This window comes from Argentina anserina, chromosome 7, assembly GCF_933775445.1.
Source record: "Argentina anserina chromosome 7, drPotAnse1.1, whole genome shotgun sequence".
In the NCBI taxonomy this organism is placed as follows: Eukaryota; Viridiplantae; Streptophyta; class Magnoliopsida; order Rosales; family Rosaceae; genus Argentina; species Argentina anserina.
Window position 1 is genome coordinate 22,737,789 of NC_065878.1, and position 24,779 is coordinate 22,762,567.

General features: G+C 39.5%; 7 protein-coding genes across 7 annotated transcripts in view; 4 read left to right on the forward strand and 3 right to left on the reverse strand.

The window, feature by feature from the left end:
• LOC126801676 (heavy metal-associated isoprenylated plant protein 39-like) overlaps positions 1 to 24,779 on the forward strand; it is a 92,526-nt gene that overhangs the window by 15,732 nt on the left and 52,015 nt on the right. The gene's annotated exons all lie outside the window — the stretch shown is intronic.
• Positions 26 to 2,328, reverse strand: LOC126801661 (uncharacterized). The gene is made up of 6 exons (XM_050529082.1): positions 1,947 to 2,328; positions 1,588 to 1,817; positions 1,273 to 1,383; positions 970 to 1,128; positions 626 to 867; positions 26 to 525 (listed from the first exon to the last, which is right to left on the reverse strand). The coding sequence occupies exons 1-6, from the start codon at positions 2,246 to 2,248 to the stop codon at positions 202 to 204; spliced, it is 1,368 nt and encodes a 455-aa protein (XP_050385039.1). The 5' UTR covers positions 2,249 to 2,328; the 3' UTR covers positions 26 to 201.
• LOC126801674 (uncharacterized) lies at positions 2,455 to 4,260 on the reverse strand. The gene is made up of 5 exons (XM_050529094.1): positions 4,148 to 4,260; positions 3,601 to 3,664; positions 3,213 to 3,286; positions 2,997 to 3,123; positions 2,455 to 2,913 (listed from the first exon to the last, which is right to left on the reverse strand). Exons 2-5 carry the CDS (start codon positions 3,601 to 3,603, stop codon positions 2,614 to 2,616), a joined length of 504 nt encoding a protein of 167 aa, XP_050385051.1. The 5' UTR covers positions 3,604 to 3,664; positions 4,148 to 4,260; the 3' UTR covers positions 2,455 to 2,613.
• LOC126801654 (probable receptor-like protein kinase At5g24010) lies at positions 5,396 to 8,460 on the forward strand. The gene has a single exon (XM_050529075.1). It carries the CDS (start codon positions 5,664 to 5,666, stop codon positions 8,160 to 8,162), a length of 2,499 nt encoding a protein of 832 aa, XP_050385032.1. The 5' UTR covers positions 5,396 to 5,663; the 3' UTR covers positions 8,163 to 8,460.
• On the forward strand, positions 9,677 to 13,085 carry LOC126801670 (uncharacterized). Its single transcript, XM_050529091.1, has 4 exons — positions 9,677 to 10,059; positions 10,635 to 10,896; positions 12,082 to 12,149; positions 12,720 to 13,085. The coding sequence occupies exons 1-4, from the start codon at positions 9,925 to 9,927 to the stop codon at positions 12,987 to 12,989; spliced, it is 735 nt and encodes a 244-aa protein (XP_050385048.1). The 5' UTR covers positions 9,677 to 9,924; the 3' UTR covers positions 12,990 to 13,085.
• On the reverse strand, positions 14,372 to 16,610 carry LOC126801672 (uncharacterized). Its single transcript, XM_050529092.1, has 2 exons — positions 16,469 to 16,610; positions 14,372 to 15,588 (listed from the first exon to the last, which is right to left on the reverse strand). The coding sequence occupies exon 2, from the start codon at positions 15,171 to 15,173 to the stop codon at positions 14,526 to 14,528; it is 648 nt and encodes a 215-aa protein (XP_050385049.1). The 5' UTR covers positions 15,174 to 15,588; positions 16,469 to 16,610; the 3' UTR covers positions 14,372 to 14,525.
• LOC126801664 (septum site-determining protein minD homolog, chloroplastic) lies at positions 17,816 to 19,152 on the forward strand. The gene has a single exon (XM_050529084.1). It carries the CDS (start codon positions 17,889 to 17,891, stop codon positions 18,882 to 18,884), a length of 996 nt encoding a protein of 331 aa, XP_050385041.1. The 5' UTR covers positions 17,816 to 17,888; the 3' UTR covers positions 18,885 to 19,152.

Genomic DNA, 24,779 nt, shown 5'->3' on the forward strand with positions numbered 1-24,779 from the left:
AGGAGGAACAAAGTATATAACTGTGTGTAGTGAAAGCTCTAATCTTCCCTCTTTGTTTCAATGCAATAGATCAAATCTTACATTGGAATTATATCTGCTCTAAATAAGTACAAATGGGAGATCTATGTACTTATCTTCTGCTAATGATAGTACAGAAGTTATTGGTTTGACCCCATTTCTGCTGATCTTCGGTGGAAAAATTTACATGGTTTTTAGAACGGCGACGCCAAATGCAATGCCGAGGAAAGTTGCTATGGCGATGCCGAAGATGCCTGCGAGAATACCAGGGACAACCATGGAGTGCCATTCTTTGGCTGTGGCCATCCCACAAGCTGTTGTAGGGCCTCCAACGTTGGCATTTGATGCTATAAGCAACAACTTGAGGTCGAATCCCAGTAGCTTTCCCAATCCAAGAATCATAGCAAGGTGGACAGCAATCTGAACTAAAGCAAACAGGAAGATGCTAGGAGCAGTGTTGATCACGCTCCATATGTTTCCACTTGCTCCCACCACCGTGAAAAATACCTGTCAATTTTCGCAAACATAAACCAAAATCAATCCATAGGTCAAATGTGATTCCACTAATATCAGTCAGTTTCATAGGAGAAGACAAAGATATCATCACCTGCATTAGGATCATGGCCATAGCCTCACCGGATGGTGCAAGATATGCGAACTGTTTTGGAAATACAGTTGCCAGAACAACCACAATGGCTGTCACGGCTGGCAGGATTCCTCCTTGAATTCGAAAGTACTTTGTGAGATAATAGCCACTCTTGCAGATAGCTAAGGACACAGCAAGGGCCGTAGCCGTTTGTACCAGAGGAAGCTTGTTTCCACCGTCAGACTCCCCATCATTTGCAATGCCTGCAAATTACAGTTCCAGTGTTTGTTACGAGTGTTTGTTACAAGTTCCTACGAGATATGTGATTGTCATACAATTGTATATACAAATACAATTCTCCACACCAGTGCTATCAGATATTGGAGCCTCTGCAGGTACTCTTGAAGCAATTGCAAACAATGTTGAGAAGTATACAGCACAAATGACATTATCTGCTGCCAGTCCAGCAGCTAAAATTGACGGTGAAACCCCAAGCGCATCAGCTATGGCAACGTAATTGACAGCTACATGATTCCAATTGCAAAATTCAGATAATGTAACCACGAAATGACAAAAAGAAACAAGCAAGGAGGTATACCACAATTTCATAGAACAATCTTTACAAACAAATATCTTTCTATAACTCTCAAGAGTGGCAAACACATTACCTCCACCAATGTGTCTCCCCATAAGTGCAGCTGCTATTTTCCAACTATCTGGACCAAGTGCACGCATCGGCACCAATAGATATGCCACCACCGTTCCAACTGTCGTCGCAACTGTTGCAACACAACATATTAGATTATAATCACAATTCTGAGGAAAATCAGTGTCCGTGATCATGCCAACATGTCTTCTAATCGGTCCAAATCATTCAAAGCATGACAACTTCAACAGCATGTAACAATCCTACCAAACCTAAGCCGAATAAACCACACGCAATGCATACACAGGAATCTAACATAAACAACTCGCCATTCTACCTGATCCAAGCAAGAAAGCCAAGAGCAGCGCCCCGGTTGATTTGATCACACGCCGCAAATCCGCCCTGTACAACAACAATGGCACAGCCAGAGGCAGCAAAAACTCCAACACAATCGAAAACGCAGGCGCATTCGAAGAAATAACTCCCAAATTGCTCGCCGCAAGGCCGATCAATGTGCTCACCAACGCGCCGCTCAATGCACCCCCAATGTTAGTGTTCTGCTCCGACCTTTACTCATCCAAAACCACCACAACAAACTAAATCATCCCAAAATCACAACAAAATATTCACATTTTTAGTTTCTAATTATTTCTAATTGTTCTAAAGTTGTTGAAATCACAGATCGTGAGAGTTTACCAGATACCGAAAGCGCCGGTGGCGAAGAGGACGGTCCAGTTGCCCCACTGGTCATGGGGAGAAATGAGAGGCGCCTGGAGCTGGAATCTCGCGGTGACTGACCGGTCGGAGTCCGCCGGAGCCGGAGGAGAGAGAAAGCTCTGCTTCCTTGTGTTGTTCAGCTTGACTGAGCTGCCGCCGGCGGAGGCGCGTGAGATACCGACGCAACGTTTTTGGCGGGAAGAGAAACTTGACAGTTGCGACTCCGCCGGTGACGATGGCCGAGAGCCGGGTAAAGCGGTGAGCTTCAATGCCATGGCCATCGCCGGCGATAGAGAGAGAGAGAGATGATTGTGATTTGAGAAGTGAGTGGCTTACTTGGGAGGGTGGACTCTCTTTAGCTTTATTCATTGACTCCGATCATTATATAGTTCCCACTTTATTCCGTAACTACTTGTTAATTACTAATCAATTTTTTAAGCTCTAATCAAACTGTTAATTAAACCCGGAAAGAATGAAGCTGCTTGAGTAGTAAGAATCGTTTTAGAATAGGATTGAGAGGAATGTAAGTTACACTGTCAAAGTATCAAACATCTGATGTGATATCGATATTGAATTTAATGCATTTCGTGTTCGATTCCGGTGAAGTTGGGGGAATGGAAGTTACTATAACAGATCAAGTAATTTGTTATCTCTGGACTGATGTATGAGCAATGCTGTTGCTGCCGGATACATCGTCTTGCTTCTGCTTCTTGGCGCTGAAGCCCTCGCCCTCCAGAGCTTTCAGTTTGTTCTTGATTGCTGCGATTTTGGAGGTCCGACTCATCTGTCCTGAACTGCTGGCCGAAAGGCTTGTTTTGGTGGCCTTGCCGGATTGGGAAGGATTATGTGGTTCTTGTATTGAGAACTTTTCGCTGGAAAGACGGACAACTAGAGGGCGTCCGCAGGCTAGTCTGCCGTGCATCTTCTCCTTGGCTAATTTTGCTTCCTGCATGCTCACTTTTAATGGTGGAAATCAGGGATTGATTCAAGCAATGAGTGATGAAAGAAAAAGATAAGACGTGTACATACCTCTACACTACTATACTGGATAAAAGCAAAGCCTCGAGGCTCTCCACGTTTCCGGCCACGAGTGTGCAGCAGGAATTCCTCGTGTACGATCTTCCCAAATGGGGAAAACATCTTGATTAGAGCAGCCCTAGTTGACACAATAGGAAGACCACATTAATTGCCACATACACTAGCAGTAGTGTAACAAAGAAATCAAGTCCAAGAGTTTCTACTCACTCGGTTATTCTCATGTCAAGGTTACCAATGTAGAGTTTCGCTTCCGTTTTTTCACCAACATAAACATTAGGATCCTGCACTTGTCCACAAAGCCAGTTCAGAACTCCCTAATGCTTAAATCATCAAACACGAACAAATTGAACAAACATGCTCCTAGATTTTGCCACGATCCTACAAGTACATCATACGCTTACAAAATTTATAGTACCAGAAGAATTTACAAATTCTTTGTTCATGGCACACAGACTGTCTAGTTCATAACCTTGATTTAACTCATCGTTCATGTAGAGTTGTAGGCAACAACTATACACCAAAGGCAGCACCAACCCCTTTGCTAAAGCAGACACTTAAGCAAACAGCCTTTGCTCGAATACGAAATAGTGCTTACCATGGCAGTTAAAGTTCCAGCTTACAAGCCTAAAACAAGCTCCGAAAATCTTACAACTCTGCTCCTGCAGGACAACATACTTTAACAGCTCAATTCACTCACCAAACCAAAGTCACAAGGATAACATGAATGATTCAATCATAGATTACTGTAACTTACACAACATTGGCTCTTTCACTAGCAATGGCAACTAGTCATTCTCAATTTCTAAACATAAATCTGTAACTTACACAACATTGGCTGTTTAAAAAGCTAAATTCCAGACTTGGCTCCAATTCATTACAGGAAAAAAAAACTTCCTATCTTATACAATCTTCAATCCAGGAGCATAAAGGTTGAACATTTATCAGCAACTAAAGATTAAATTTATCAAGAAAAAGAATCCTACCAATAAATTCTTGCTGAATTCATCAAATTTGGTAACCTAGATGCAATTGAATTAATAGAGCTATAAAAGATTGAATCTTCCCCTCCAAAAAAAAAAGATTGAATCTTGGATCATGAAGTTTCTGGAACTGAAAATTGGTAGGGTTAAGTTGGTACTTACGTGAATTCTCAAAGCGATCCAGTTGCTTCTGAGAGTCGTTTAAAAGATGGGAAGCAATTGCAGAAATCTGAACGAACTGGGCTGCCTCCAAATACTCTGGCTTCAAATGGAGGATTAAGTAGCTTTCCAAGTCGACCCTCCGTTTGTAGGTTTTAAGGGTGCAGTTGCGGTCTCCCTAGTCCCTAATTTACAATTTAGTCCTTCTATGTGACAAGTAAACAAGAACAAGAGTGTGATGAGTCTCATGTCAAATATTAACACGAAGAGGTTTCGCTCAACACCAACTCATGAATTTCATTTTTACAAGTACAAACATTCCATTAGTATCATTATCCAACACATTGTGTCCCTTCAGGGACATCCGATAAAAAAAACAAAACACATTGTTAAGCCCTTGGAATCATTCACTTACTCACTGAAGTGTATATGTTGTAGCGAGAGATGAATATTTGTAAGCTATGAATGCAATCAAAAACTTGGAGTCTGCATTAGAATGAGAAGTCTTGAGGAGAATGTTTAGTGTTCTCACTTCATGTCAATCAACAAACTAATCTTGCATCATTATTCAATCTATCAGATTTAAATCTTTCCTAACAATGAATACTCGTGATGATCATAGAACAGTACTTGAGCCACTTATGTGAGAGGTGTCAATTTTTAAATATTGCAGGGGCTCTCTAAGTCTAAGATATGTCAATTTCTCCACCCACCAGCCTGAAAGAAATTCTAAGCAATTCTGGTCCACCACCATAAAATCTATGATTGAATGCTGATAAACTTGGCCCTCCAGTGATCTGTAAGACGCGTGTACTCTCACTTAGTCACTATAGCCATTACATTTCAGTCATTTATAGTACTAATCTGTTTGTCACCAATAACTTGAAGAAGAACATATGAAAATGGGAGAAAGTGGCCATGGACCTCTGTGCTTTTAAGCACATGAAGAAGACCTTTGCCCCATATCTCAGATTCTCAGTGCCCAAATTCCACTGCGCTGGCATGCATTTATGCTCATTGATCAAACTGTTCCCAAAGTCATCCCCATTTCAATCAATGCTTTCATGCTCAACAGTTTACAGTTGGTGTTTGGTGAAAGGGGTTGAAAGCTTCCTTTATTTACTAAACTCCTGGACCCTAGAATTGGGTTGATCACCATTGCAGTTGCGTCTGACCTTAACAGTGTTTTGCCATACTTGCCGGGAAATTTTGGGGTGTTCTGTAGTTGCTCCGGAATGTTGAAACTTCAGGGTTATGAGCAGTCAGATGTGTTGGTAGAGCACAATGCAAACAGTGCAATAAAATTTCACAACAAAGCCCTAACCTTTTTACTGCAAAGTCTGCACTTGGCTGTTTGGAAGCTCCGTAGTTTAGCAAAAATGTCAAAAAGAAACAGCGTTTGTCCTTGTCTGTAATAAAAAAAGCTTCAAACAGAAACCCCCCACAAAATAAAACCTTACTTCACTTCCATTAGTCAGAACCAAACTAGCTCTGTCTTCCACTCTCTTCTTCTTCTTCCATGGACAGCCTTCACTTTCTCTCTCTAACTCTTCTCTCTCTCCTCCACTTCTCAGCCTCCTTTACTCCCTCAGACAACTACCTCCTCAACTGTGGCTCCTCCTCCAACGCCTCCCTCTACAATCGCGTCTTTGTTGGCGACTCTTCCGATTCCGGGTCGGGTTTTGTCTCCACAGAACAGTCCATTTCAGTCACCAACAAAAACCCACCTCCGAGTTCACCGTCCCTTTACAACACAGCAAGAGTTTTCACCTCTGCTTCTTCAAGCTATAGCTTCAGCATCAAGAAAATCGGAACTACTCACTTGGTACGTTTTCACTTCTCACCGTTCTCGGCTCAGGGTTTCGATTTGAGGGCTGCCAACTTCACCATTTCGGTTAACTTGCTTGTTATTTTGTCTCATGCACATGTGAATGGGACTGTGATTAGAGAATACATAATAAAATCCGATACCAATGTGCTTGAGATTGTGTTCAGCCCTTTGGGGAATTCGGGTTTTGGTTATGTGAATGCAATTGAAGTGTTTACAGCTCCTGAGGATCTTATTGTAGACTATGGTGCTAAGTTGGTGAGTGCCAATGTAGATGAGTATAGAAACCTTTCTTCACAGGTTTTAGAGACTATTCATAGGATCAATGTTGGGGGTTCAAATTTGACTCCTTTTAATGACACATTGTGGAGATTTTGGGTCCCTGATGGGGAGTACCTTGTTCTGAAATCGGTCGCTAAGCGTGCCTCGACTACTCATGTGCCGAATTATCAGAGTGGAGGTGCAACTAGGGAGATTGCGCCGGAGAATGTTTATATGACTGCCCAGGAGATGAATAAGGATAACTCAACTTTAGGTGAGAGATTTAACATTACATGGAAGTTTCCGGTGGCTTTGAGTGGTGCTCTGCATTTAGTTAGGTTGCATTTCTGTGATATTGTTAGCAAATCACTAAACTTGCTGTATTTTGATGTGTATATAAATGGATATGCTGCATACCGTGATGTTGATCTATCGGTGATGGCTGCCAATGAGCTAGCATCTCCTGTGTATATTGATTTTGTTGTGGATTCAGATGATTCGGGGGTCATAGAAGTCAGTGTTGGTCCTTCTGATATCAGTAGTCCTATAAGAAGTAATGCAATATTGAATGGCGCAGAGATCATGAGAATGGTGAATGTGTCCAATTTGCATGCTCAAACTCTGTATGCTGTGTCTAAGAAGAAAAGCATATGGATTTGGGTGGCTCCAGTTGTTGGAGGAGGCTTTCTTGTCCTGTGTTTGGCGATGGTTGCAGTTCTACTTGCTTTAAGGCGCAAGAAGAAGAAGAGGAAACTGAAATCTAGACCTTCAGAAAGTGTTAATTGGACACCTTTGAGGGTATATGGTGGTAGTTCATTCAGTAGAATGTCTGAGAGGACAGTACTTGCTTCCCCGGGCGCAAATGGATATTATTGCTTGAAAATCCCTTTTGCTGAACTACAAGTGGCAACAAACAACTTCGATAAGAAGCTAATTGTTGGTTCTGGTGGTTTTGGAATGGTTTACAGAGCAGTCCTGAGGGACAATACAAAGGTAGCTATAAAGAGAGGTGTGCCTGGCTCCAGGCAAGGCCTGCCAGAATTTCAGACTGAAATAACAGTATTGTCCCAAATTCGGCACCAGCATCTTGTATCACTTGTCGGATATTGCGAGGAACAGTCAGAAATGATACTGGTTTATGAATATATGGAGAAAGGGCCCTTGAAGAAACATTTGTATGGTTCAGGATTTCCACCTTTGTCGTGGAAGCAACGCCTTGAAATATGCATTGGATCAGCAAGAGGCCTTCACTACCTTCATACAGGCTTTGCTCAAGGCATCATACACCGTGACATCAAATCTACTAACATCTTGCTTGATGATAATTATGTGCCTAAGGTGGCTGATTTTGGCCTTTCGAGATCAGGGCCATGTCTTGATGAAACCCATGTAAGTACTGGGGTAAAAGGTAGCTTTGGATATCTAGATCCTGAGTACTTCCGGAGGCAGCAGCTTACTGACAAGTCCGATGTTTACTCGTTTGGTGTTGTGCTATTTGAAGTGCTTTGTGCAAGGCCTGCTGTTGATCCACTGGTTGATAGAGAGCAAGTGAACTTAGGTGAATGGGCAATGCAGTGGCAGAAGAAGGGCATGCTTGAAAAAATAATTGATCCCCATCTCATTGGACAAATCAAACCGAGCTCTCTGAAGAAGTTTGGCGAAACAGCGGAGAAATGTTTGGCTGAATATGGTGCTGATAGGCCAACCATAGGTGATGTGTTGTGGAATTTAGAATACGCTCTTCAGCTTCAGGAATCTGGACCACGACAAGAACTGCCTGCAGGCAGTGAGAGTAATGAGCTTCCCACAAATAGTGACCCTCTCGGAGATCCCTCACCAAGCATGAGAAGATCAGAAGGCGATGGCATTAGTTCTGAGATCAATACCAGCCAGGTATTTTCTCAGTTGATGACCAATGATGGCAGATAGCTCAGGCTTGTGCTGCAATATACAATCAATACTATACAAGAAGTTTGAATATCACCATTCTCCACATTAGGAATTTGGTACTATTACTGAGACAAATCTTAGAGGTATGCTTCTAAAGTAACAAGTTCCTTCACATAATCAATTTTCTTTCCTTTGCTCTTAATCTTGTATCATGCACGATGTTTGTATTCAACTATGTGATGAATTTATTAGATGCTTCTCCCTATCTGAATGTTGTATGTACCTAAGAATTACAGAAACTGCTAATGTTTGCTACCTTTCATTTATGTGTGATCCATTTTTCCAAGCACCAGGTCAAATTCAGAAGCCTATATTCATTGAATTTCATACTTTATACACTAAGTAGAAATGAACCATGGGGAGCCTGCATGTTTTCAGAAATGGAAGTTCTAGCTGGCAAAGCTAGCTGTTCGGAAATAGAAGCATGATTCCTGACTTTTGTGGTAGTTGTAATTGCTCAAGGAATTTGTGTGATCCATGTTCTAAAAGTGAAGTATAAGAAAATTGGGTGAAGAGGACAATATAATAAAATGAGTGGGAAGCAAATGCATTACCACATCCACAAGAAAAGGGTTTATACTTTATAGGTCATAAAAGTGTTAATTAGCGATGATCTGGTGAAGCATTTCATGTTTAATTATAGGGCCTTATATGATGCTTTTGGTATTGCTGAAACACTTCACAATCTGTATGAAGATCTGGTGAGGATGGGATAATGGGAGGTGGTAAATTTACTAAAAAAATGTGATTTGTTACCATCGACGTAAAAACTCCCCCTCGAGCTTGTTTTACTATCTTCAATTCCAAGTCACTTGTATAATGTTGCGTGTAAATAAGTTTTTAAGAATGTAAGCAACATAACAATAGGTAAATATCCAACAAAACACTTGTTTGTATGAATTTTTGATATTATTTCAGGTTTTTGTAATTATGTGTTTAGGTTTCACGTCTCTTCCTTGTATTCGACAGTTTCATTAATACAGGCTGAATGATAGCCATACAAACCCTTTATTAAAAAAAAAAAATAGGTAAATACAGCCTGATGATTAGTTGCTTCAGCGCCTAATTAGAGTTCTCACATTTGATTAAAGAAAATTTAGAAGAGGTATTCTGAGGTTACACTCCAACTTAATTTATGACTAGTTGCCAATTTGACCTAAGAATACAAGAACAAGCATCATCATCATCATTTCCAAAACGACGCCGGATGCTTGCGCTACGATATCACCGACGTCAATGAGGGTAGAAGGGTAATTCCCTTATGCGACCGAACCGTTAATCATTTTCGCGGCGTGACACGTAGGCCCACACATCCAACTTGGGACTAATCATAACCCGGCGTCGTCACCCCAGTCGGGGACAGCTGTCCAAACCCTGTCAGTTCCGTAATTCTCCTTAACTTTCGGGGCTTATATATTTCCCGAAATACCCCTAAACAAAGCGAAGAAAGGCCAAAAGGGACGAGATTCAAAACCGAATGAAAAAATCTGGTGGAAGCAGTCATTTCTCTTCTGAAATTCAAAGACTGAGCGAGAGAAAGTGTCCCGGCGGAAATTGAGAGAATCGAGGAGGGAATATTCCGATCAAGGAAGCCGGAGATTCGCTCCGAGTGGCAGGAATCGAAGTGGATTAGTTCGTTTTGGTTTAAGAGAGAGAAAGAGAGAGAGGTTACGGTTTGTGAATTTTTGAATTGGATTTGGGGGAATTGTTTAGGGTTAGGTTTACGGCGGCGAGGAGGGAGATGACGGAGGTGGTGCTGCATATATACGATGTGACGAATAGTGGATCGGAGAAGACGAACAGCACCATTCTGCAAATCAACAAGATCTTTAAGGACGGTATCGGCCTCGGCGGCATCTTCCACAGCGCCGTTCAGGTATATCTTCCTCTCTCTCTCTACCTCTATCTGATTCGTTATATATTCATAGAAGTAATCTGAGAGTAGAGTTGTGGTTGATTGTTTGGATATGAGATCTAGGGAGCTTTCGGTTTAAGGCACCTGGAAGTGTTGGCCTTGATTCTGTGTGTTTATGTGTTCATTTTGATGTTATCGACAGCTCGAAGATGTTGCTAATTGTTAGTTTGCTGATTGGATTTGATCTTGCTTATAAGTTGTTTGTGGAATTATTATTTTTTTAATTTACAGTTGGAAGTTAGGTTGATAAGTGAATTACAGTGTAATAGATGTGGAATGGCTTCGTGTTATAATGTTCCGTTCGGATTGAATTGTGAACTATGAAGCGCCAGGGATTTATATCTGGACACTGATGGCAGTTTGGCTATTTATTTTGCTGATAAGAGGGTTGAGCTTTAAGAGAACATTCCTATAGTTCGCCGTAGTTCATGATGCATACATTTAGTTTCGATCTGACTTAAAAGTTTTGCACTCATCATGGTATCTTCGTTATCGGCACAAAGTCTAATCGGATTGTTGGTTACTGTATATGACAGGTTTATGGTGAAGATGAATGGTCATTTGGGTTCTGTGAACAAGGAAGTGGTGTTTTTAGTTGTCCTTCAGGAAAGAATCCAATGTACACCTATCGTGAGTTCATAGTCCTTGGAACAACGGATTGTTCGAAGTCCAAGGTCAATCAAATCTTGAGGGAACTGAGTAGAGAGTGGCCTGGGTTTACTTATGACTTGTTATCAAAAAATTGCAATCACTTTTGTGATGAGCTATGCGAAAGACTTGGGGTGCCAAGGCTTCCAGGTAAGCATTTTACTTGACTCTGTAGTTTACAAGTCACTTTTGAGCTTGAATGCTTATGGCCTTAATGCCATGAAACTCATGGATTACTTGAATGTTCATAAGTAAAGGCTCAATGAGTTGTCTCTGTACATGTCAGTTCATTGTTAAGTGTGTTTGGGGTATTAATTAATTAACTACATGATGTTTATGTTAAATGGTGTTAAGGTGGTTTCTCTTGTTGACAAGTTAGCCACTGATGCAAATTGGTCATGCTATCGCATCTAATGTTGGATAGCTAGAATATTGGGAAAATAAAAGATAGTTGCATCTGGACTTTTTTTATTGGGAAAATAAAAGATAGTTGCATCTGGACTTTTTTTAAAATAAGTAGTGGTTGAAATTATTTCTGTTTCCAATACTTGTGTTGAGGAATGAAATTTAAACAACATTAAATTGTTTTAATCTGTTATTTGCAGTTCTTGTTTTCTGGAACCTTTAGCTGTCAGATTCATGTTATGCAGGGGTTTGTGTTTAAAAGGGATGTTCTTGTTACCCTTTGTGACCACCCTTATAATCGTTATCTATTATATCTGGTGATATTCAGAAAAGTTTGTGGAATGATCAATTTGTTTGGTTTTTAATTTTGCATTTTCTTTTTTAGCCATGTAGTCAGCTCAATGGTACTGAATCCAGATAATGGCTCCTGAACTACTGTTGAATTTCACATCATGCTACTGTAAAAATGGTCTTTATTACTCGTTTTGAAAGTCATTGCACAATCTTTTATGGTGGGTAGTGCCCAGTCAAAGGGCTGCATGATAACCATGGCAGTCCTTCATATTTTCTTCTTTTAAATAAGTTCTTTGACAAAGTAATGTCTATCATGAGGGTGCAAATAATAGTGTACTGTTAATAAGTCTTGATTGTATGGTGCTCTGTTCGGGTTTGATCCTTTACATGGCTTGTCTTGAAATGACAAAATCAAAGTGCATACATGTGCCTTGCTTCCTTAGGTTTTTTTCTTTTTTTTTTTACAATCAACTATGTATCAGAACTTGAATGCTACATAATTGATGCACTTCCTTATTACTGTTAAAATGAGTGTCTGGATGTGAAGTTAAGGCATTAGTGTGTTGATGCCTTTGCATTTGCAAATTGGATTCTTTTATATTACTGTGGTACCTTGTCTCATATCATTTTTCACAGGCTGGGTTAATCGCTTTGCACATGCGGGTGATGCGGCAATGGAAGTAGCAGGAAACACAGCATATCGGGTGAGTTGTTTTCTGTATAATGCACAAACCAGGGTGCTTTGCTAGATTTGTTATTGCCAATATATCTATGTTTCATTCTCATTATGATTGTGGGATGAATGATATTAAGTCAGATTTTATTGCCAATTCTGGGTAGTATGTGCTCGGTGTATACATTGATGAAATATGTGGAGTTTGCAGAATAGTCTGATTTGGCCTTCCTGCGTTGATATATCATATATTGATGTTTTTCTCAATTAAATAATAAAATATGGAGTACTATTGTAATACATTATAGATGGTCATTCAGGTGTGTGCTTAAGGTGGTTACTACAATATTACCATATTGTCATATACTCAATTGTATTAAGGTGTGTTTTTTATTTTATTTTTATTTTCCTACACACTGGTGTTGCCTCTTCTTTGTTCTTTGCTTTGGATTTGATGGTTTGCATAACTCCTTGAAGTGTGGCGGTTCCAGTTGTTTACTACAATATTACCATATACTCAATTTTTTTGTCGCATATAATCAATATTACTATATACTCAGTTGTTTTATCGCACATTGGCTGACAATTTATTGGTTTGCAGTTAAAACAAGCGAAGACCGAAATTGTATCAGCAAGCAAAGTTGCTTATCGGTTCCTTGTTGGTGTCACTAACAACATAGCTTCGCCTGAATCTCCTGGAAATTCAAATAGTAGATTCCAAGCAGCTTGGTTCAAAAACATGATAACTACTGGAGCCAAACCGTCTAGTAGTTCTGAATATGATAGTGAAGAGAATGCACTTAGGCAGCAACAGCAAACAGATTCAGACTTGCCGCTGCCACAACATTCTCGGCCACTGCATAATGGTTAGGTCTTGTAACATCATGTTTGCAATATGTACCAGTTAAATCTGTGCAAAGGCTATCCATGTTGTAATTGTGTATCAGTGAAAGATTTATTTTTGTTGTATTGGTTTTTCCCCATCAATTCCCCAAAACTGCAATATATTCAATCAAATGTCCCAGCTTGTAGTTGCATTTATGTGATTCTAGGGTGGTGATGAAATTCTTTTGTTGCTCTTATTATTCGTTGTTCTTAAAATCGGATTAAAGCAGGGTGCACTTGATTAAAACAATTAGTTCATCAGCGAGTCGTGTCAATTGGCGATTGTCACAAAGTACTTGCCAACAAGGATATGCTGCCGGTGAGATACCCCTAAATGATATACAAGTCGACCATAAAATGCTTAGCACAAAGACCTGACTTCATCTCGTCTATTTGAATAGTGATAAGATTCTGCACTATTGAAGCTAATCACCAGCCTTGGAAGCTAGAAACTGGAAAATCAATAACATGAATAAAATTTTGATACTGCACATTCTATTGAAACTTTTTCACTAGAATGTGCAGTATCAGACATCAAATATGAAATTTTGTCCCGACGGAATTTGCTTTGCGAAGTCGCACAACATTTTTGCAATGCCTCAATAGGAGACGTACAACACACTCAGAGAGGCAATCCTTTCGAGTTCATATCCGTAACCGCCTAAAATCAAAGAGGTGTTTTAAAACATCACTCAAAGCAAACTCCAGTTGTGACTGCATGTTTACCACAAGATCTTTCCACAGGGATCCGTCTTTTGTAGCTGCGCAAAGCTGAAGGTGTAGATTTCTTTCCTAATCCTCCCATTCCAAAAGAATGAAAATGTAAGTAGGAGAAGCCCTTTGATCTTCGATCTTCTTCCAAAACAGCCAGCCGAGTGTGAGGAGCTAAACAACCCTGCAAAGTTAACAACATCAAACTGAGAAAGTGGTCGAGATCATATACAACACGAGAAGAATAGAAAGTAATAGTTTACCCATAGATTTCAAGTCACAAACTCACTCACTAATCATGGTGGATGAAAGAGAGTACAACTTGCAGATCCAGAGGGTGAGAGAGAGGGCGAGAGAGGGTGTGAAGAGGGTTTGAGTTTAAATCTTTTAGAGAGATACAGATACAGTAAGAAGCGGACCAATTCAGTTCGGAATTATAGGAAGAGTAGGTCATCGAATGAACTGCCACAGGAGACCAGTAAATTCATGTTCACGGCATTTTGCCCGTTACTGATTGTTAACAAATATTTCGGAGCAAAATTATTCCAGCAACTCCAAATCAGTGTACAAGTGGAAGAATCCAAAACAAGGGGAAAACAACTTTCACCCCACATGAAAAATGAGATTAGGCCGTGGCCCTTAAAAACTATTCCAGCCTTCAAGAAAAATATAGTTATACATTCACCAAACTGAGGAAGAGTTATGTATCTCATGAAAACAAACATTTGCAAGATTATATATACAACATTATTATTGTAATACAGCCCAGGCTATAGTTTCCATGAACATGAAAATTTCACTCGGATGTCATCTACCGTCTTAGCATACCATCAAGCACAAATGTGCCTTCATGTGAATCCTCTGCAATCTGGAGAGATGAAACTGCCTGCGCCGCAAGGAGACCAGCAGCAAATCCTGTTGGCCCCCATCCTGCTTCCTGGCAAAATGAAGTATGGTGGTAATCCCTTCCATACGGCACAGTAGAGAATGGCCATTCACTGTTCTCCAAACCACCCCACTTACACCCTGATCTGTAAGCATTTGATGCCCACCCCATTCCCTCGAGTGAACACCACCTCGCCGAATCCTGATGAGGAAAACAAGCCCTTCCTCCACCCATAAACAAGTCTATATCACCAGGAGAATGCCAGGAGTTGAGCACTTCATTTTTGTTCAGAACAATTTCACACCTGTCATCAGAGTCATCTTCCAGTAGAACATGCAGAGCAACAGCCTCAGCAATTGCAGCACCCTCTTCATCTAGCCTTTGTTGCTCTTCTTTCTTCTTTTGTTTTTTCTTTTCTAGTTCAGAGATGATGGCAGCTGAAGTAGCAAGAGCTTTCTCCAAGCGCCTCTTCTTCTTCTCAGCTTGTTTCTGTCGATCCAAATCATCCTTCACCTGCTTCTTTTTAACTTTTCTCATAACAGCTTGCACTTTATTACACTCCATTTTATCCATTGAGACTACAATCTCTGAACAGCTCACTTTGTTTTAACTTACTTTGAAGATCCTCTAAGTGTATACATTTTCCCTATAACTATGTCCCCTTAAATTTCTATATCACTAAATAAAATTTAATTGATTCTCTTGTTGAAAACTAATATACTACAAAGATCCTCACAACTACACCCACTCAGGTCTATAAGAATACCTCATTTTGCGTACGATGCAATCCCAAACAGAAACAACAGGAGACAACAGAAGGGCAAACTGATATGTGTTCACAGATACACCCCTTGGCATCATTCTTCCTAATTTCCCACAACCTTTGCTTTTTCCCATGGTGATCATACTAAAAGAACTGATCATCAAATGCCAGTTATGAAAGCAATGATAAACAATCTTCTTAAAACCGCTCACATGGCCTACCTCACTGCATAAATACAAAGGAAGGGGATCAACAAGGGAAAACATCTCCACCACTATTTTAGTCATCACCTCAGTAAACATGTTTAACTTAGTACAAAGAAACGAACACCAATTAAAAAACAGCCAACGCATCAACAGATGTCAAATCCAAGTCTTCTGTCTCTCACAACAATAAAAATACCCAACGGTACTCGTAATTTCAGAAAGCATTAATACACATTCCAACACAACATGAATAATTATCATGAATTCAGTTCTGCAAACACACACTCGACAAAAAGGAATCCACAGACGACACAGGACACCAAAATAAAACCCTAAAACTGCCAGATCTGATACAAAACTCATCAAAAACTTCGATAAATCACCTAACCAATGAGTCAATTCTAATCACAGTTCTGAATTCCCAAGGTCCCAAAAATCACAATCTCAGCCATGACAAACAAATCAAGATCAAATCCAATCTCATTAATAACACAATACTAACACGATAGAGACATGAACAATTCTCAATTCCAATAATTAACCACACACAAAATTACTAACAAAAACTACAAAAACAGACATCAAAGCATAGTTTCAAGACCACTGATTCAACTATTATCCAATTTTCCGATCCATAATCCAATTTTTGAATTCTATCACATCAATCAATACATAACCAAACAGATCTGTACCAAAAGCTAGTTCTCCACAAATCAAACTCATAAACGCGTGAATTAATAAACTACAAATTCAACAATCACAAACCGATTCGCTATCCGATCCAAACATCAATCAACCTAACCACACAAAGCCTAAATCCAATGATCCAATACATACATGAATCAAAATTCACAATCAAACAAAATCAAAAGCGAGAGAGAGAGAGAGAGAAAGCGAACCAGAATCAAATCAAAGGCGGAGGAGAGAGAGCCGGGATCTAAATCATTCGCCGGAAGTTGAAATCGGAAGTTATATGAGCAGTTGTTGGATCTAGAGAGAGAGAGAGAGTTGTGATGGAGTTGAAGAAGAAGAAGAAGAAGAAGAAGAAGAGAAGAAGGTGCAAGGGGTTGTGATCGTGTACTCCGCCAATCATGGAGCGACGCGTGGCGGGTGGGATTGAAATGGTAAATGGAGAATATCTGACTTTTCGCGCTTTCCCTGAGAATATATCTACTTTGTTTTCTATTCGACGGCTGGGATTATAGATCTAATACGCTGGGATTATAATAGCCGTCGACTGGCGTAGAAGGAGATAAGTGGATAGGTTTGTGGCGTGGTTCTATTATCCTGGCGTAATCACTGTCCTGATTTACTACTACTTTCGGGCGGACATTGTAGGGATCCAAACCCTAGAAAGGGGAGGCTGATAGGAAAGTATGACTGTAGTGAGAGCTACAAACTTAACGAATTGGAAAAATTGAGACACTGAAAAACAACACATCAACTAAGTGTTTATCGGAATAGAATGAATTGAAATTTTCTCGTGTCGATATTGATATTCGACTTCCATAAATTGGCAAAATATTTTGAAGCAACACATCAACTAAAGGTCTATGGGAACAAAGTGAATTGCAACCTATTGTGTTGAGATTTATGGATAAATTATTATATATACTCGTCACATATTCCACATGTCGTACCATTTAATGTTATTAGTTCATTTTTTACTGTGATTGTTCCTGATTGGTTCTTATATGTAAATAAATTTTTACCACTTTTTACCGTGTGCATGTTAATTATATCATTACGTAATACGATTAACTTGATACACTGAATAATTACTCGAGATTTATGTTCGACTCTCTTAAATTTCGGTACCAGTAGTAAATTACATTTGTTAAGAAGAAATAATTGGCAACTCATACACATATACGTGACCATAACACAACAAAACGCAATAACATGAGTGAATCAGATGATCTAATTTTCTATGGGTCGCGAGTGTCCAAACAGTAACAGAGATTAATCGGGTGATCCAAATTTCATATGATGATGCAATCAGTCACTTTGCAAAGGGTAAAATGGCAGTGAGAGCTTATAAATTCACTGTCACTTACAAATGCAAACTCCATCGACCGTGAATAACAACTAGAACCAAGTATAAGAACTCTCACATTGTGTTCAATTGCCCCACAAATTTACCTATATATAGGTCATTTTTTGGTGTATCACCTATTCATGGAGTAAAAAATGAGTTAATAGGCCAAAATGAAGCTCATAATGAACTTATCTCGGCACATTTCACTTCCCTCCTTCGAAGTCTTCAGTCACCTTCTTCTTCTGATGATCCCTAAACTCCACCGACAGCTATAAGCCGCAATGCTCGCCCTTCAACTCCTCCCCACTCTCAATCCCACCTCCACCTCCTCCACCACCACCTCAACCCGCCGCGCCGCCCTTAAACCCTTCCACGGCCCCAAAACCCTAAAACCCACCTCCTCCTCCCCATTCACCGTCCGCTCCGTCCTCCAATACAACCGCAAGCCCCAGCTCTCCGGCGACACTCCCCGCGTCGTCGTCATCACCTCCGGCAAGGGCGGCGTCGGCAAGACCACCACCACCGCCAATGTCGGCCTCTCCCTCGCCCGCTTCGGCTTCTCCGTCGTCGCCATCGACGCCGACGTCGGCCTCCGCAACCTCGACCTCCTCCTCGGCCTCGAGAACCGCGTCAACTACACCGTCGTCGAGGTCCTCAACGGCGACTGCCGCCTCGACCAGGCTCTCGTCCGTGACAAGCGCTGGTCCAACTTCGAATTGCTCTGCATTTCCAAGCCCAGATCCAAATTGCCGATGGGCTTCGGCGGCAAAGCCCTCGTCTGGGTCGTCGACGCCTTGAAATCCCGGCAGGAGGGCTGCCCGGACTTCATCCTCATCGACTGCCCGGCCGGCATTGATGCCGGGTTCATCACAGCCATCACTCCGGCCAATGAGGCCGTGCTGGTGACCACACCGGACATTACCAGCCTGCGAGACGCCGACAGGGTCATTGGGCTGCTGGAGTGTGATGGAATCAGAGACATTAAGATGATGGTGAACCGGGTTCGGACTGATATGATCAGAGGGGAGGACATGATGTCTGTGCTGGATGTGCAGGAGATGCTGGGGCTGTCATTGTTGGGGATGATTCCGGAGGACACGGAGGTTATTCGGAGTACTAATAGAGGGTACCCTCTGGTTTTGAATAGGCCACCCACATTGGCTGGACTGGCATTCGAGCAGGCGGCGTGGAGGCTTGTTGAGCAGGACACTATGAAGGCTGTCATGGTTGAGGAAGAGCCCAAGAAGCGGGGCTTCTTCTCGTTTTTCGGAGGGTGATGTGTTTTGCCCTTTGAGAAGTGACAGTAATCCCAAGTCGGCTAGGAATTCTTTGCTTGAGTTTATCTGCAGATGAGATTGTTCATGATTAGGGAGCGTGAGAAGTTATGTACAGAGTTTGGTTTTTCTTTAATTCAATTCTATGTTGTCTTTCTCCAGTCTCTATTGGCTTGGCTTAGATTTAGCGGGTTCATTTTTTGTGGTTGTTTGTTCAAGCATAATATGCTGTATTTACTCGAATGAGAGACAATGAGAATTGGTACCTGTCTGTAGCACTCTATTGATTCATAAGTCTCTGCCTGATCTTTGCACTACCATTTGATGAATTCAGCTCTCTATGCTTGTACCTGTTGACATGCCAAGGTTGAATACATAGTTTGATGCTTCTGCAATAAGAATTCGCAGTACTCTAAAAGGCAACATAACTACAAAGAAGATGTAACTACAAAAGATGGTTGCCTTACACTTCGCAACCAAATGAACTTGCAACTTTTTGTCCAGTCACTTTTGAGTTTGCCATTGTCTTTCCTTATCTGCACCAAAGGTCATATGGCGAAATACAGAAAGCCTGAAGTCCATCTGCTATGATCTTTGTTGTTCTGTATAGAAGTTTGTCCGTATATTCCCCACAAGATGGCAGTGTTTCAATCATGTTGAATCTTTTGTTTACCCCTAACCACTTCTGAAATAGCCTTCTTTTCTTCTAGTTGGCATCCCATGCAAACAAATCTACCTCATACAAAGGCTTGGTCACAGATGGGGTTACCATATTGTCCATCTCCAGTTTGGAGTGTTTGGTTAGAGTTAACTAGCAATCTTCACAGTTATATAACCTGACTACCTGAGTGATTGAAATAATCAATGACTTGCAGTTCAATGTCAGAACTCAGAACTGCCCTTTTGTTATAGAACTGATGAGTGATGACAACAAATGAGATTATTGGAAGAAATACGGAGTACCTGTTTTAAGTGTTAGAACAATGGGATCACGATGAATACATCAACCTCTCTACCACATAACCCTGTAAAGACAGAAACTTATTTTCAATAGTCATCAAATGAACGTGTCATATCCAAATACAAGAAAACCCTACTAAACACTTTGTTGAATTGCGATTTCCATTTGATCCCGCAGTCATTTTGCTTTTCAAGGTCATGTTTTAATATAAGAAATTAATGTATCATATTGTCCGAAAATATGTAAACATTTTACTTCAAACTTCCAAAGAATTCTTCAAAATGCTTCAAGTATTTCGTAAAAAAACTTAAAGCTTTAGAATTACCAGAGAAGGGAAGTATTCAGATGGGGGGCCTATTACAGATGCAGCTAACTCTCTTCCACCAATGTACCCATCATCTATATCTCTAGCAGCATAGACCTGAAATAGACTAATTGTATGAACCTGGCTATCACATAATACAAATCTAGGTACCAAAGAATGTACCTCTGTAACCTGGCAAAATCGTTGTTCAGTGCTGCTAAAACGACAACAAATCAAATCAAACATCAGCCTTGCCACAAATATATTGACCATGCTAATGATAACTGAGATTAAAGACTGCAATACCTGTAAGTAGGAGGCTGAAAAACCACTGAAAGAGACTTCATAAAAGAACTTTTTTGGGCAGCTTGAACTTCCATTGGATGATGATCATAATTGTCATATATATGGCATCCACGTATTGTGCTAATCATCTTAAAACTCTTGAAACGCCTATAATTTGTTTAAGTGCAACCTCAAACCATTTATAGTAGTGTCACTTCGGCCATTCTATATTGCTATTACAGTGACAATAACCTGCACAACACAAATGGGAAGGAATTAATAAGCAAGTTGGTGGCCTTCAATGTGCTTTATCATACTAAAGTTTTAATAACATGCACAGCCTGTACAGTTAGCAAAGTACATCAATGCACAAGCTACCAAGATGAGACCAAGATCATAGACTCATTAACAAAGTGTATGATATAATTTGAAGTCCATTTACAGAGAACTTAGTGTTTAATAAGTATAAAGAATCATATCAATAATAAACAAATACACTAGAATGCATTAACCTAAGCAGATTTCCTTCTTGGCAGAAAAATTGGTAAGCACACAACTCTCCTAGAATGCTACAAGCTTCATTACCAGAGTTTAAGCTCAGTAGAGCAATTAATCAGAGCGTACCTCTAGCACAAAATCTTGACCATCACCAAAGATAATGGTGGAAAGGACAGTTTCAATCAATTCCAATGTGTAATGGTGGAAAGTCATCAATCATAATGATACAAACTAATTTCCTGCACTTAATTTGCATATGAAAACCTAATTGACATTAACCCAAACCGACTTAATCCATAAAACCTAATTGACATTAACACCAAACCTAATCAACTAATGCAATTTCATGACAAACTATTATACTGAGAATTAGGGCTTCAAATTAAGCCTCACCTGTTTGGTTCCACAGCCTCCGATTGCCTACGAAGTGAATCCAACTTGAATTCTTCGATTCTTCGGTCTCTCTCGGTTTTGGACTTCGTCGAGATCGAGAGGCTTCTGCTGCTTTCCGTGGAGGCCTGCTCGGATTTTCTGATGTGGCTGGGGCCGGAGTGACCGGAAATCTGGCCGAGAAGTTTGTGGAAGTGAAGGTTTGGCTTAGCAGTAAATTTGGCGGGAAAATGGTTTTGGCCGTGAAATCCATTTTTCAGTGTAAAAACGGTGGTGTTTTTTCCCGGGAAAATGGTGTGTGGCTTTAAGGGGGACTAATTTGGGTCCTAATTATGAGGCCCAATGCTTCATTATTATCTTTCATTTTCACCTTAAGGAGAGAGAAATAAATAAAAGATTGTAATAGTGTAAATCTCTACTACTATAAAGTCAGTAATACCCAAAAATTTCACTAAATTATGAATTATCAATTTTATTATTCTCTAATTTTATTCTCACATATAGATATTAGAACAAGTGTATAAAATACAAATGTTTCACTAATATATTTTACCAAAACTATCATTCATAAAAAACAAAATTACTTAAAATGATGAGTTTTCACTTCAAATTAAATTCCACCAACAGATACAATTAATCACAAATCCATGTAAAATAAATATTATTGATTTTCCTGGAAGCTGGTCACATGTATAGGACTAATTGGGGGCATCCGGACCCCTTGTGTTTGTCATTGTTCACTTGATTACCATATATATACCTTGTATACTTTTTTTTTGAAAGGATATATACCTTGTAACTTTTATACAACCAAGTGTGTTTAGTTAGGTGTTCAACTGTATAACGTGTTATAATCCTTGTAAAGCCAATTTTGATTGAACAGTTTGTTCTTTTTTATGATGAAGATCACACCTAGGGTTGGGACCGGTACGGTTCGGTTCGGGATTCGGCCGATACCGATACCGATACCGATAATTTATTCGGTTTCGGTTCGGGATCGTAAATTTGAAACTTAATACCGAACCGAACCCGTACTTATTGATTCGGAATGGGTTCAGTTCGGTAAAATTGTACATTTTTGCATGTATTTCTATCTATTTATAACTATTAGCTAATGTAAATTGGCATTCTAAGTCTTTAAAAGTACAATGTAGACCTAAAAAACTAAAAAGAATATTGAAAATACATATATTTAATATATTTTATACATTCGGTACGAATTATACATATACCGAACCGTACCGTTTATAAAATTTCGGTATTAAATTCGGTACGGAACGAAGACATTTTACCGATTCGTCCCGACCCGTCGGTATTCGGTACGGGACGATCGGTTTCGATACCATTTTTTCGGTACCAACTCCCACCCCTAATCACACCAACTTTCAAAATAGGTCATCGAGCAACAACGAAGCAATAATCCTAATTCATCTAGTGATAATGCTTGAAAATATACGTGGCCTCCTTAAAATGTACAACGTGTCCCTCACATCTAACCAAACAGGTGGGACTTGGGAGACAAAAAGCACCTGTGGAGAACCAGTCACACGTTTTGTTTTATTTGTTTGGTCAAATCGCGCATGAAGCACCAATGATGCAAATTTGCAAAACTACCAAGATATTTTTGCGTGCCTAAATGACCAAATCAAAAGATTTGGTGAATTTCGTCAGAATTTTGACACTTCAAATATCGTGAACCATTTATTGGTAAGAGCATGTCCAATAAATTCTGTATTTTAGAAGAAAAAAAGAGATTTTGAATTAAAGTTGCTCAATTTTGATTTTTCCGTAGTTGGAGATGCTCCTGCAGTTGTCAAAATTGTCTAATTTTAATTTTAACAATTTCTTTTTAGTCTTATTCTCTAAAATAGAAAAAGAGATGAAATATAATAGATGAATATCTATATTTGCATAATTTGGCATAAATTTTGTATAAACAAATATTAAATGTTACATTTTCTCCAATAACTCAAGTTTTAATAACAACTAATCAAAATAATAAAAAATTTAAATAACTTATTCCAAACTTGCAAAAAAAAAATATGGTTATAAAAATAGAATATATAATATTTTATTAAGTTATAATAAATGTAGAAATCTGTAAAAATAAATAAACTATATGAGTTTGAGCATAAAAATTTTGGCGAAATTTTTTTTTTTCTATTTTAAATAAAATATGAATAAACTATTGAAAATGCTCTAAGATTTAATTCTATAAATATCAATGATGTCAAAAAAAAATTATCGCTCAAATTATATTCGGATGATTCTTTATCTAACGCGGTCAATGCCATTACATATAATTTATTATTGATTTAGCAACCCACGCGGGAAATTGTCTAATAGCAAATAATTTCTCTCGCAGTCCAAAATTCCCAAATCAACTATAAAAAAATGGAGTATTACATCACCATATAGATATGAGGATAGGTCAAAATGATTAACCCAACAAAAAAGGCACACTAACTATATATATATATCATCAAGCTTTGGTGTCATATGGAAACTCCATTGGATCAAACCGTCCTACGGAAAACTCAAATGTAAACACTCCCCCCACTAATCAGGACTGGTGGAGGGCTCTTAATCTATAAAATGGATATTGGGATGGGTGGCAAAGTGTATAGGGCACTCGGGTTTCATTTTTTTATATTGAAGATCATGATTCATGAAGAAGAAGAAGAAGAAGAAGAAGAAGGAAGAAGAAGGAGTTAGATTTGGGTTCGAGGGGGTCGATTGGACAGAAAAAACACAGAATCAACACGTGGCTAGGGCATGAGTCATTAATCATTGACTTGCCAAAGAAACAACATGGTCGGCTGGTTCATTAGGAAACATCCATCACTGTAATAGTCTTTCCTTTCGGCTCAATTATATGACACATGCATGCAGAACCGACTCAGCACTCAGCAACATGAGACTTGTTAGGGTTTGCCTCGACACTTCTGTAAGAACAATTGCATTAATCTTACTCATACTTCCCATGCCACCTTATAGATCAAATTACTGTACTGGACTGCCTACGGGCTACGGCTCCATATTAGTATACACAATGTATGGTGTATATATTTTGTATACTCGTATATTTCAGGTAGCTTAGTAATTACTATACAATCTCCTTCATGAATTCAATATCGTTGTAAATAATTCAAATACAAACTGTCATGAGTGTAATCTGTTATTATGACGTTTAATTTTAAAAGTCGGCGTACGTAGAAATATGTAAGATTGTTAAACTTGTGTGCGTTTTCTTTCAATAAAGATAGAGAAATTAGAGATCGACATAATGTTTGTTGGAAGATCTTGACGAAATGAAGCAGCACGACTAACATACTATGTACATACCCTGAGTTTAATATAACAACATTTTGGTTGAGAAAAACCAGGATGAGTGTGTCGAAAGTTATTCGGGACAAGTACTTCCTTGCTTGGGCTGAATTCGACGCGAGGGTATGGCTGA

Coding starts and splice junctions, on each gene's coding strand:
- LOC126801661 (XM_050529082.1), bottom strand. CDS start 2,248: ATGGCCATGGCATTGAAGCTCACCGCTTTACCCGGCTCTCGGCCATCG. Junction 1,129..1,272: donor GGGGAGACACATTGGTGGAG/GTAATGTGTTTG, acceptor GGAATCATGTAG/CTGTCAATTACGTTGCCATA. Junction 526..625: donor TGGCCATGATCCTAATGCAG/GTGATGATATCT, acceptor GAAAATTGACAG/GTATTTTTCACGGTGGTGGG.
- LOC126801674 (XM_050529094.1), bottom strand. Junction 3,124..3,212: donor CTTGACATGAGAATAACCGA/GTGAGTAGAAAC, acceptor TGTGTCAACTAG/GGCTGCTCTAATCAAGATGT. Junction 2,914..2,996: donor TCCAGTATAGTAGTGTAGAG/GTATGTACACGT, acceptor GTGAGCATGCAG/GAAGCAAAATTAGCCAAGGA.
- LOC126801654 (XM_050529075.1), top strand. CDS start 5,664: ATGGACAGCCTTCACTTTCTCTCTCTAACTCTTCTCTCTCTCCTCCAC.
- LOC126801670 (XM_050529091.1), top strand. CDS start 9,925: ATGACGGAGGTGGTGCTGCATATATACGATGTGACGAATAGTGGATCG. Junction 10,897..12,081: donor TGGGGTGCCAAGGCTTCCAG/GTAAGCATTTTA, acceptor CATTTTTCACAG/GCTGGGTTAATCGCTTTGCA. Junction 12,150..12,719: donor CAGGAAACACAGCATATCGG/GTGAGTTGTTTT, acceptor ATTGGTTTGCAG/TTAAAACAAGCGAAGACCGA.
- LOC126801672 (XM_050529092.1), bottom strand. CDS start 15,173: ATGGATAAAATGGAGTGTAATAAAGTGCAAGCTGTTATGAGAAAAGTT.
- LOC126801664 (XM_050529084.1), top strand. CDS start 17,889: ATGCTCGCCCTTCAACTCCTCCCCACTCTCAATCCCACCTCCACCTCC.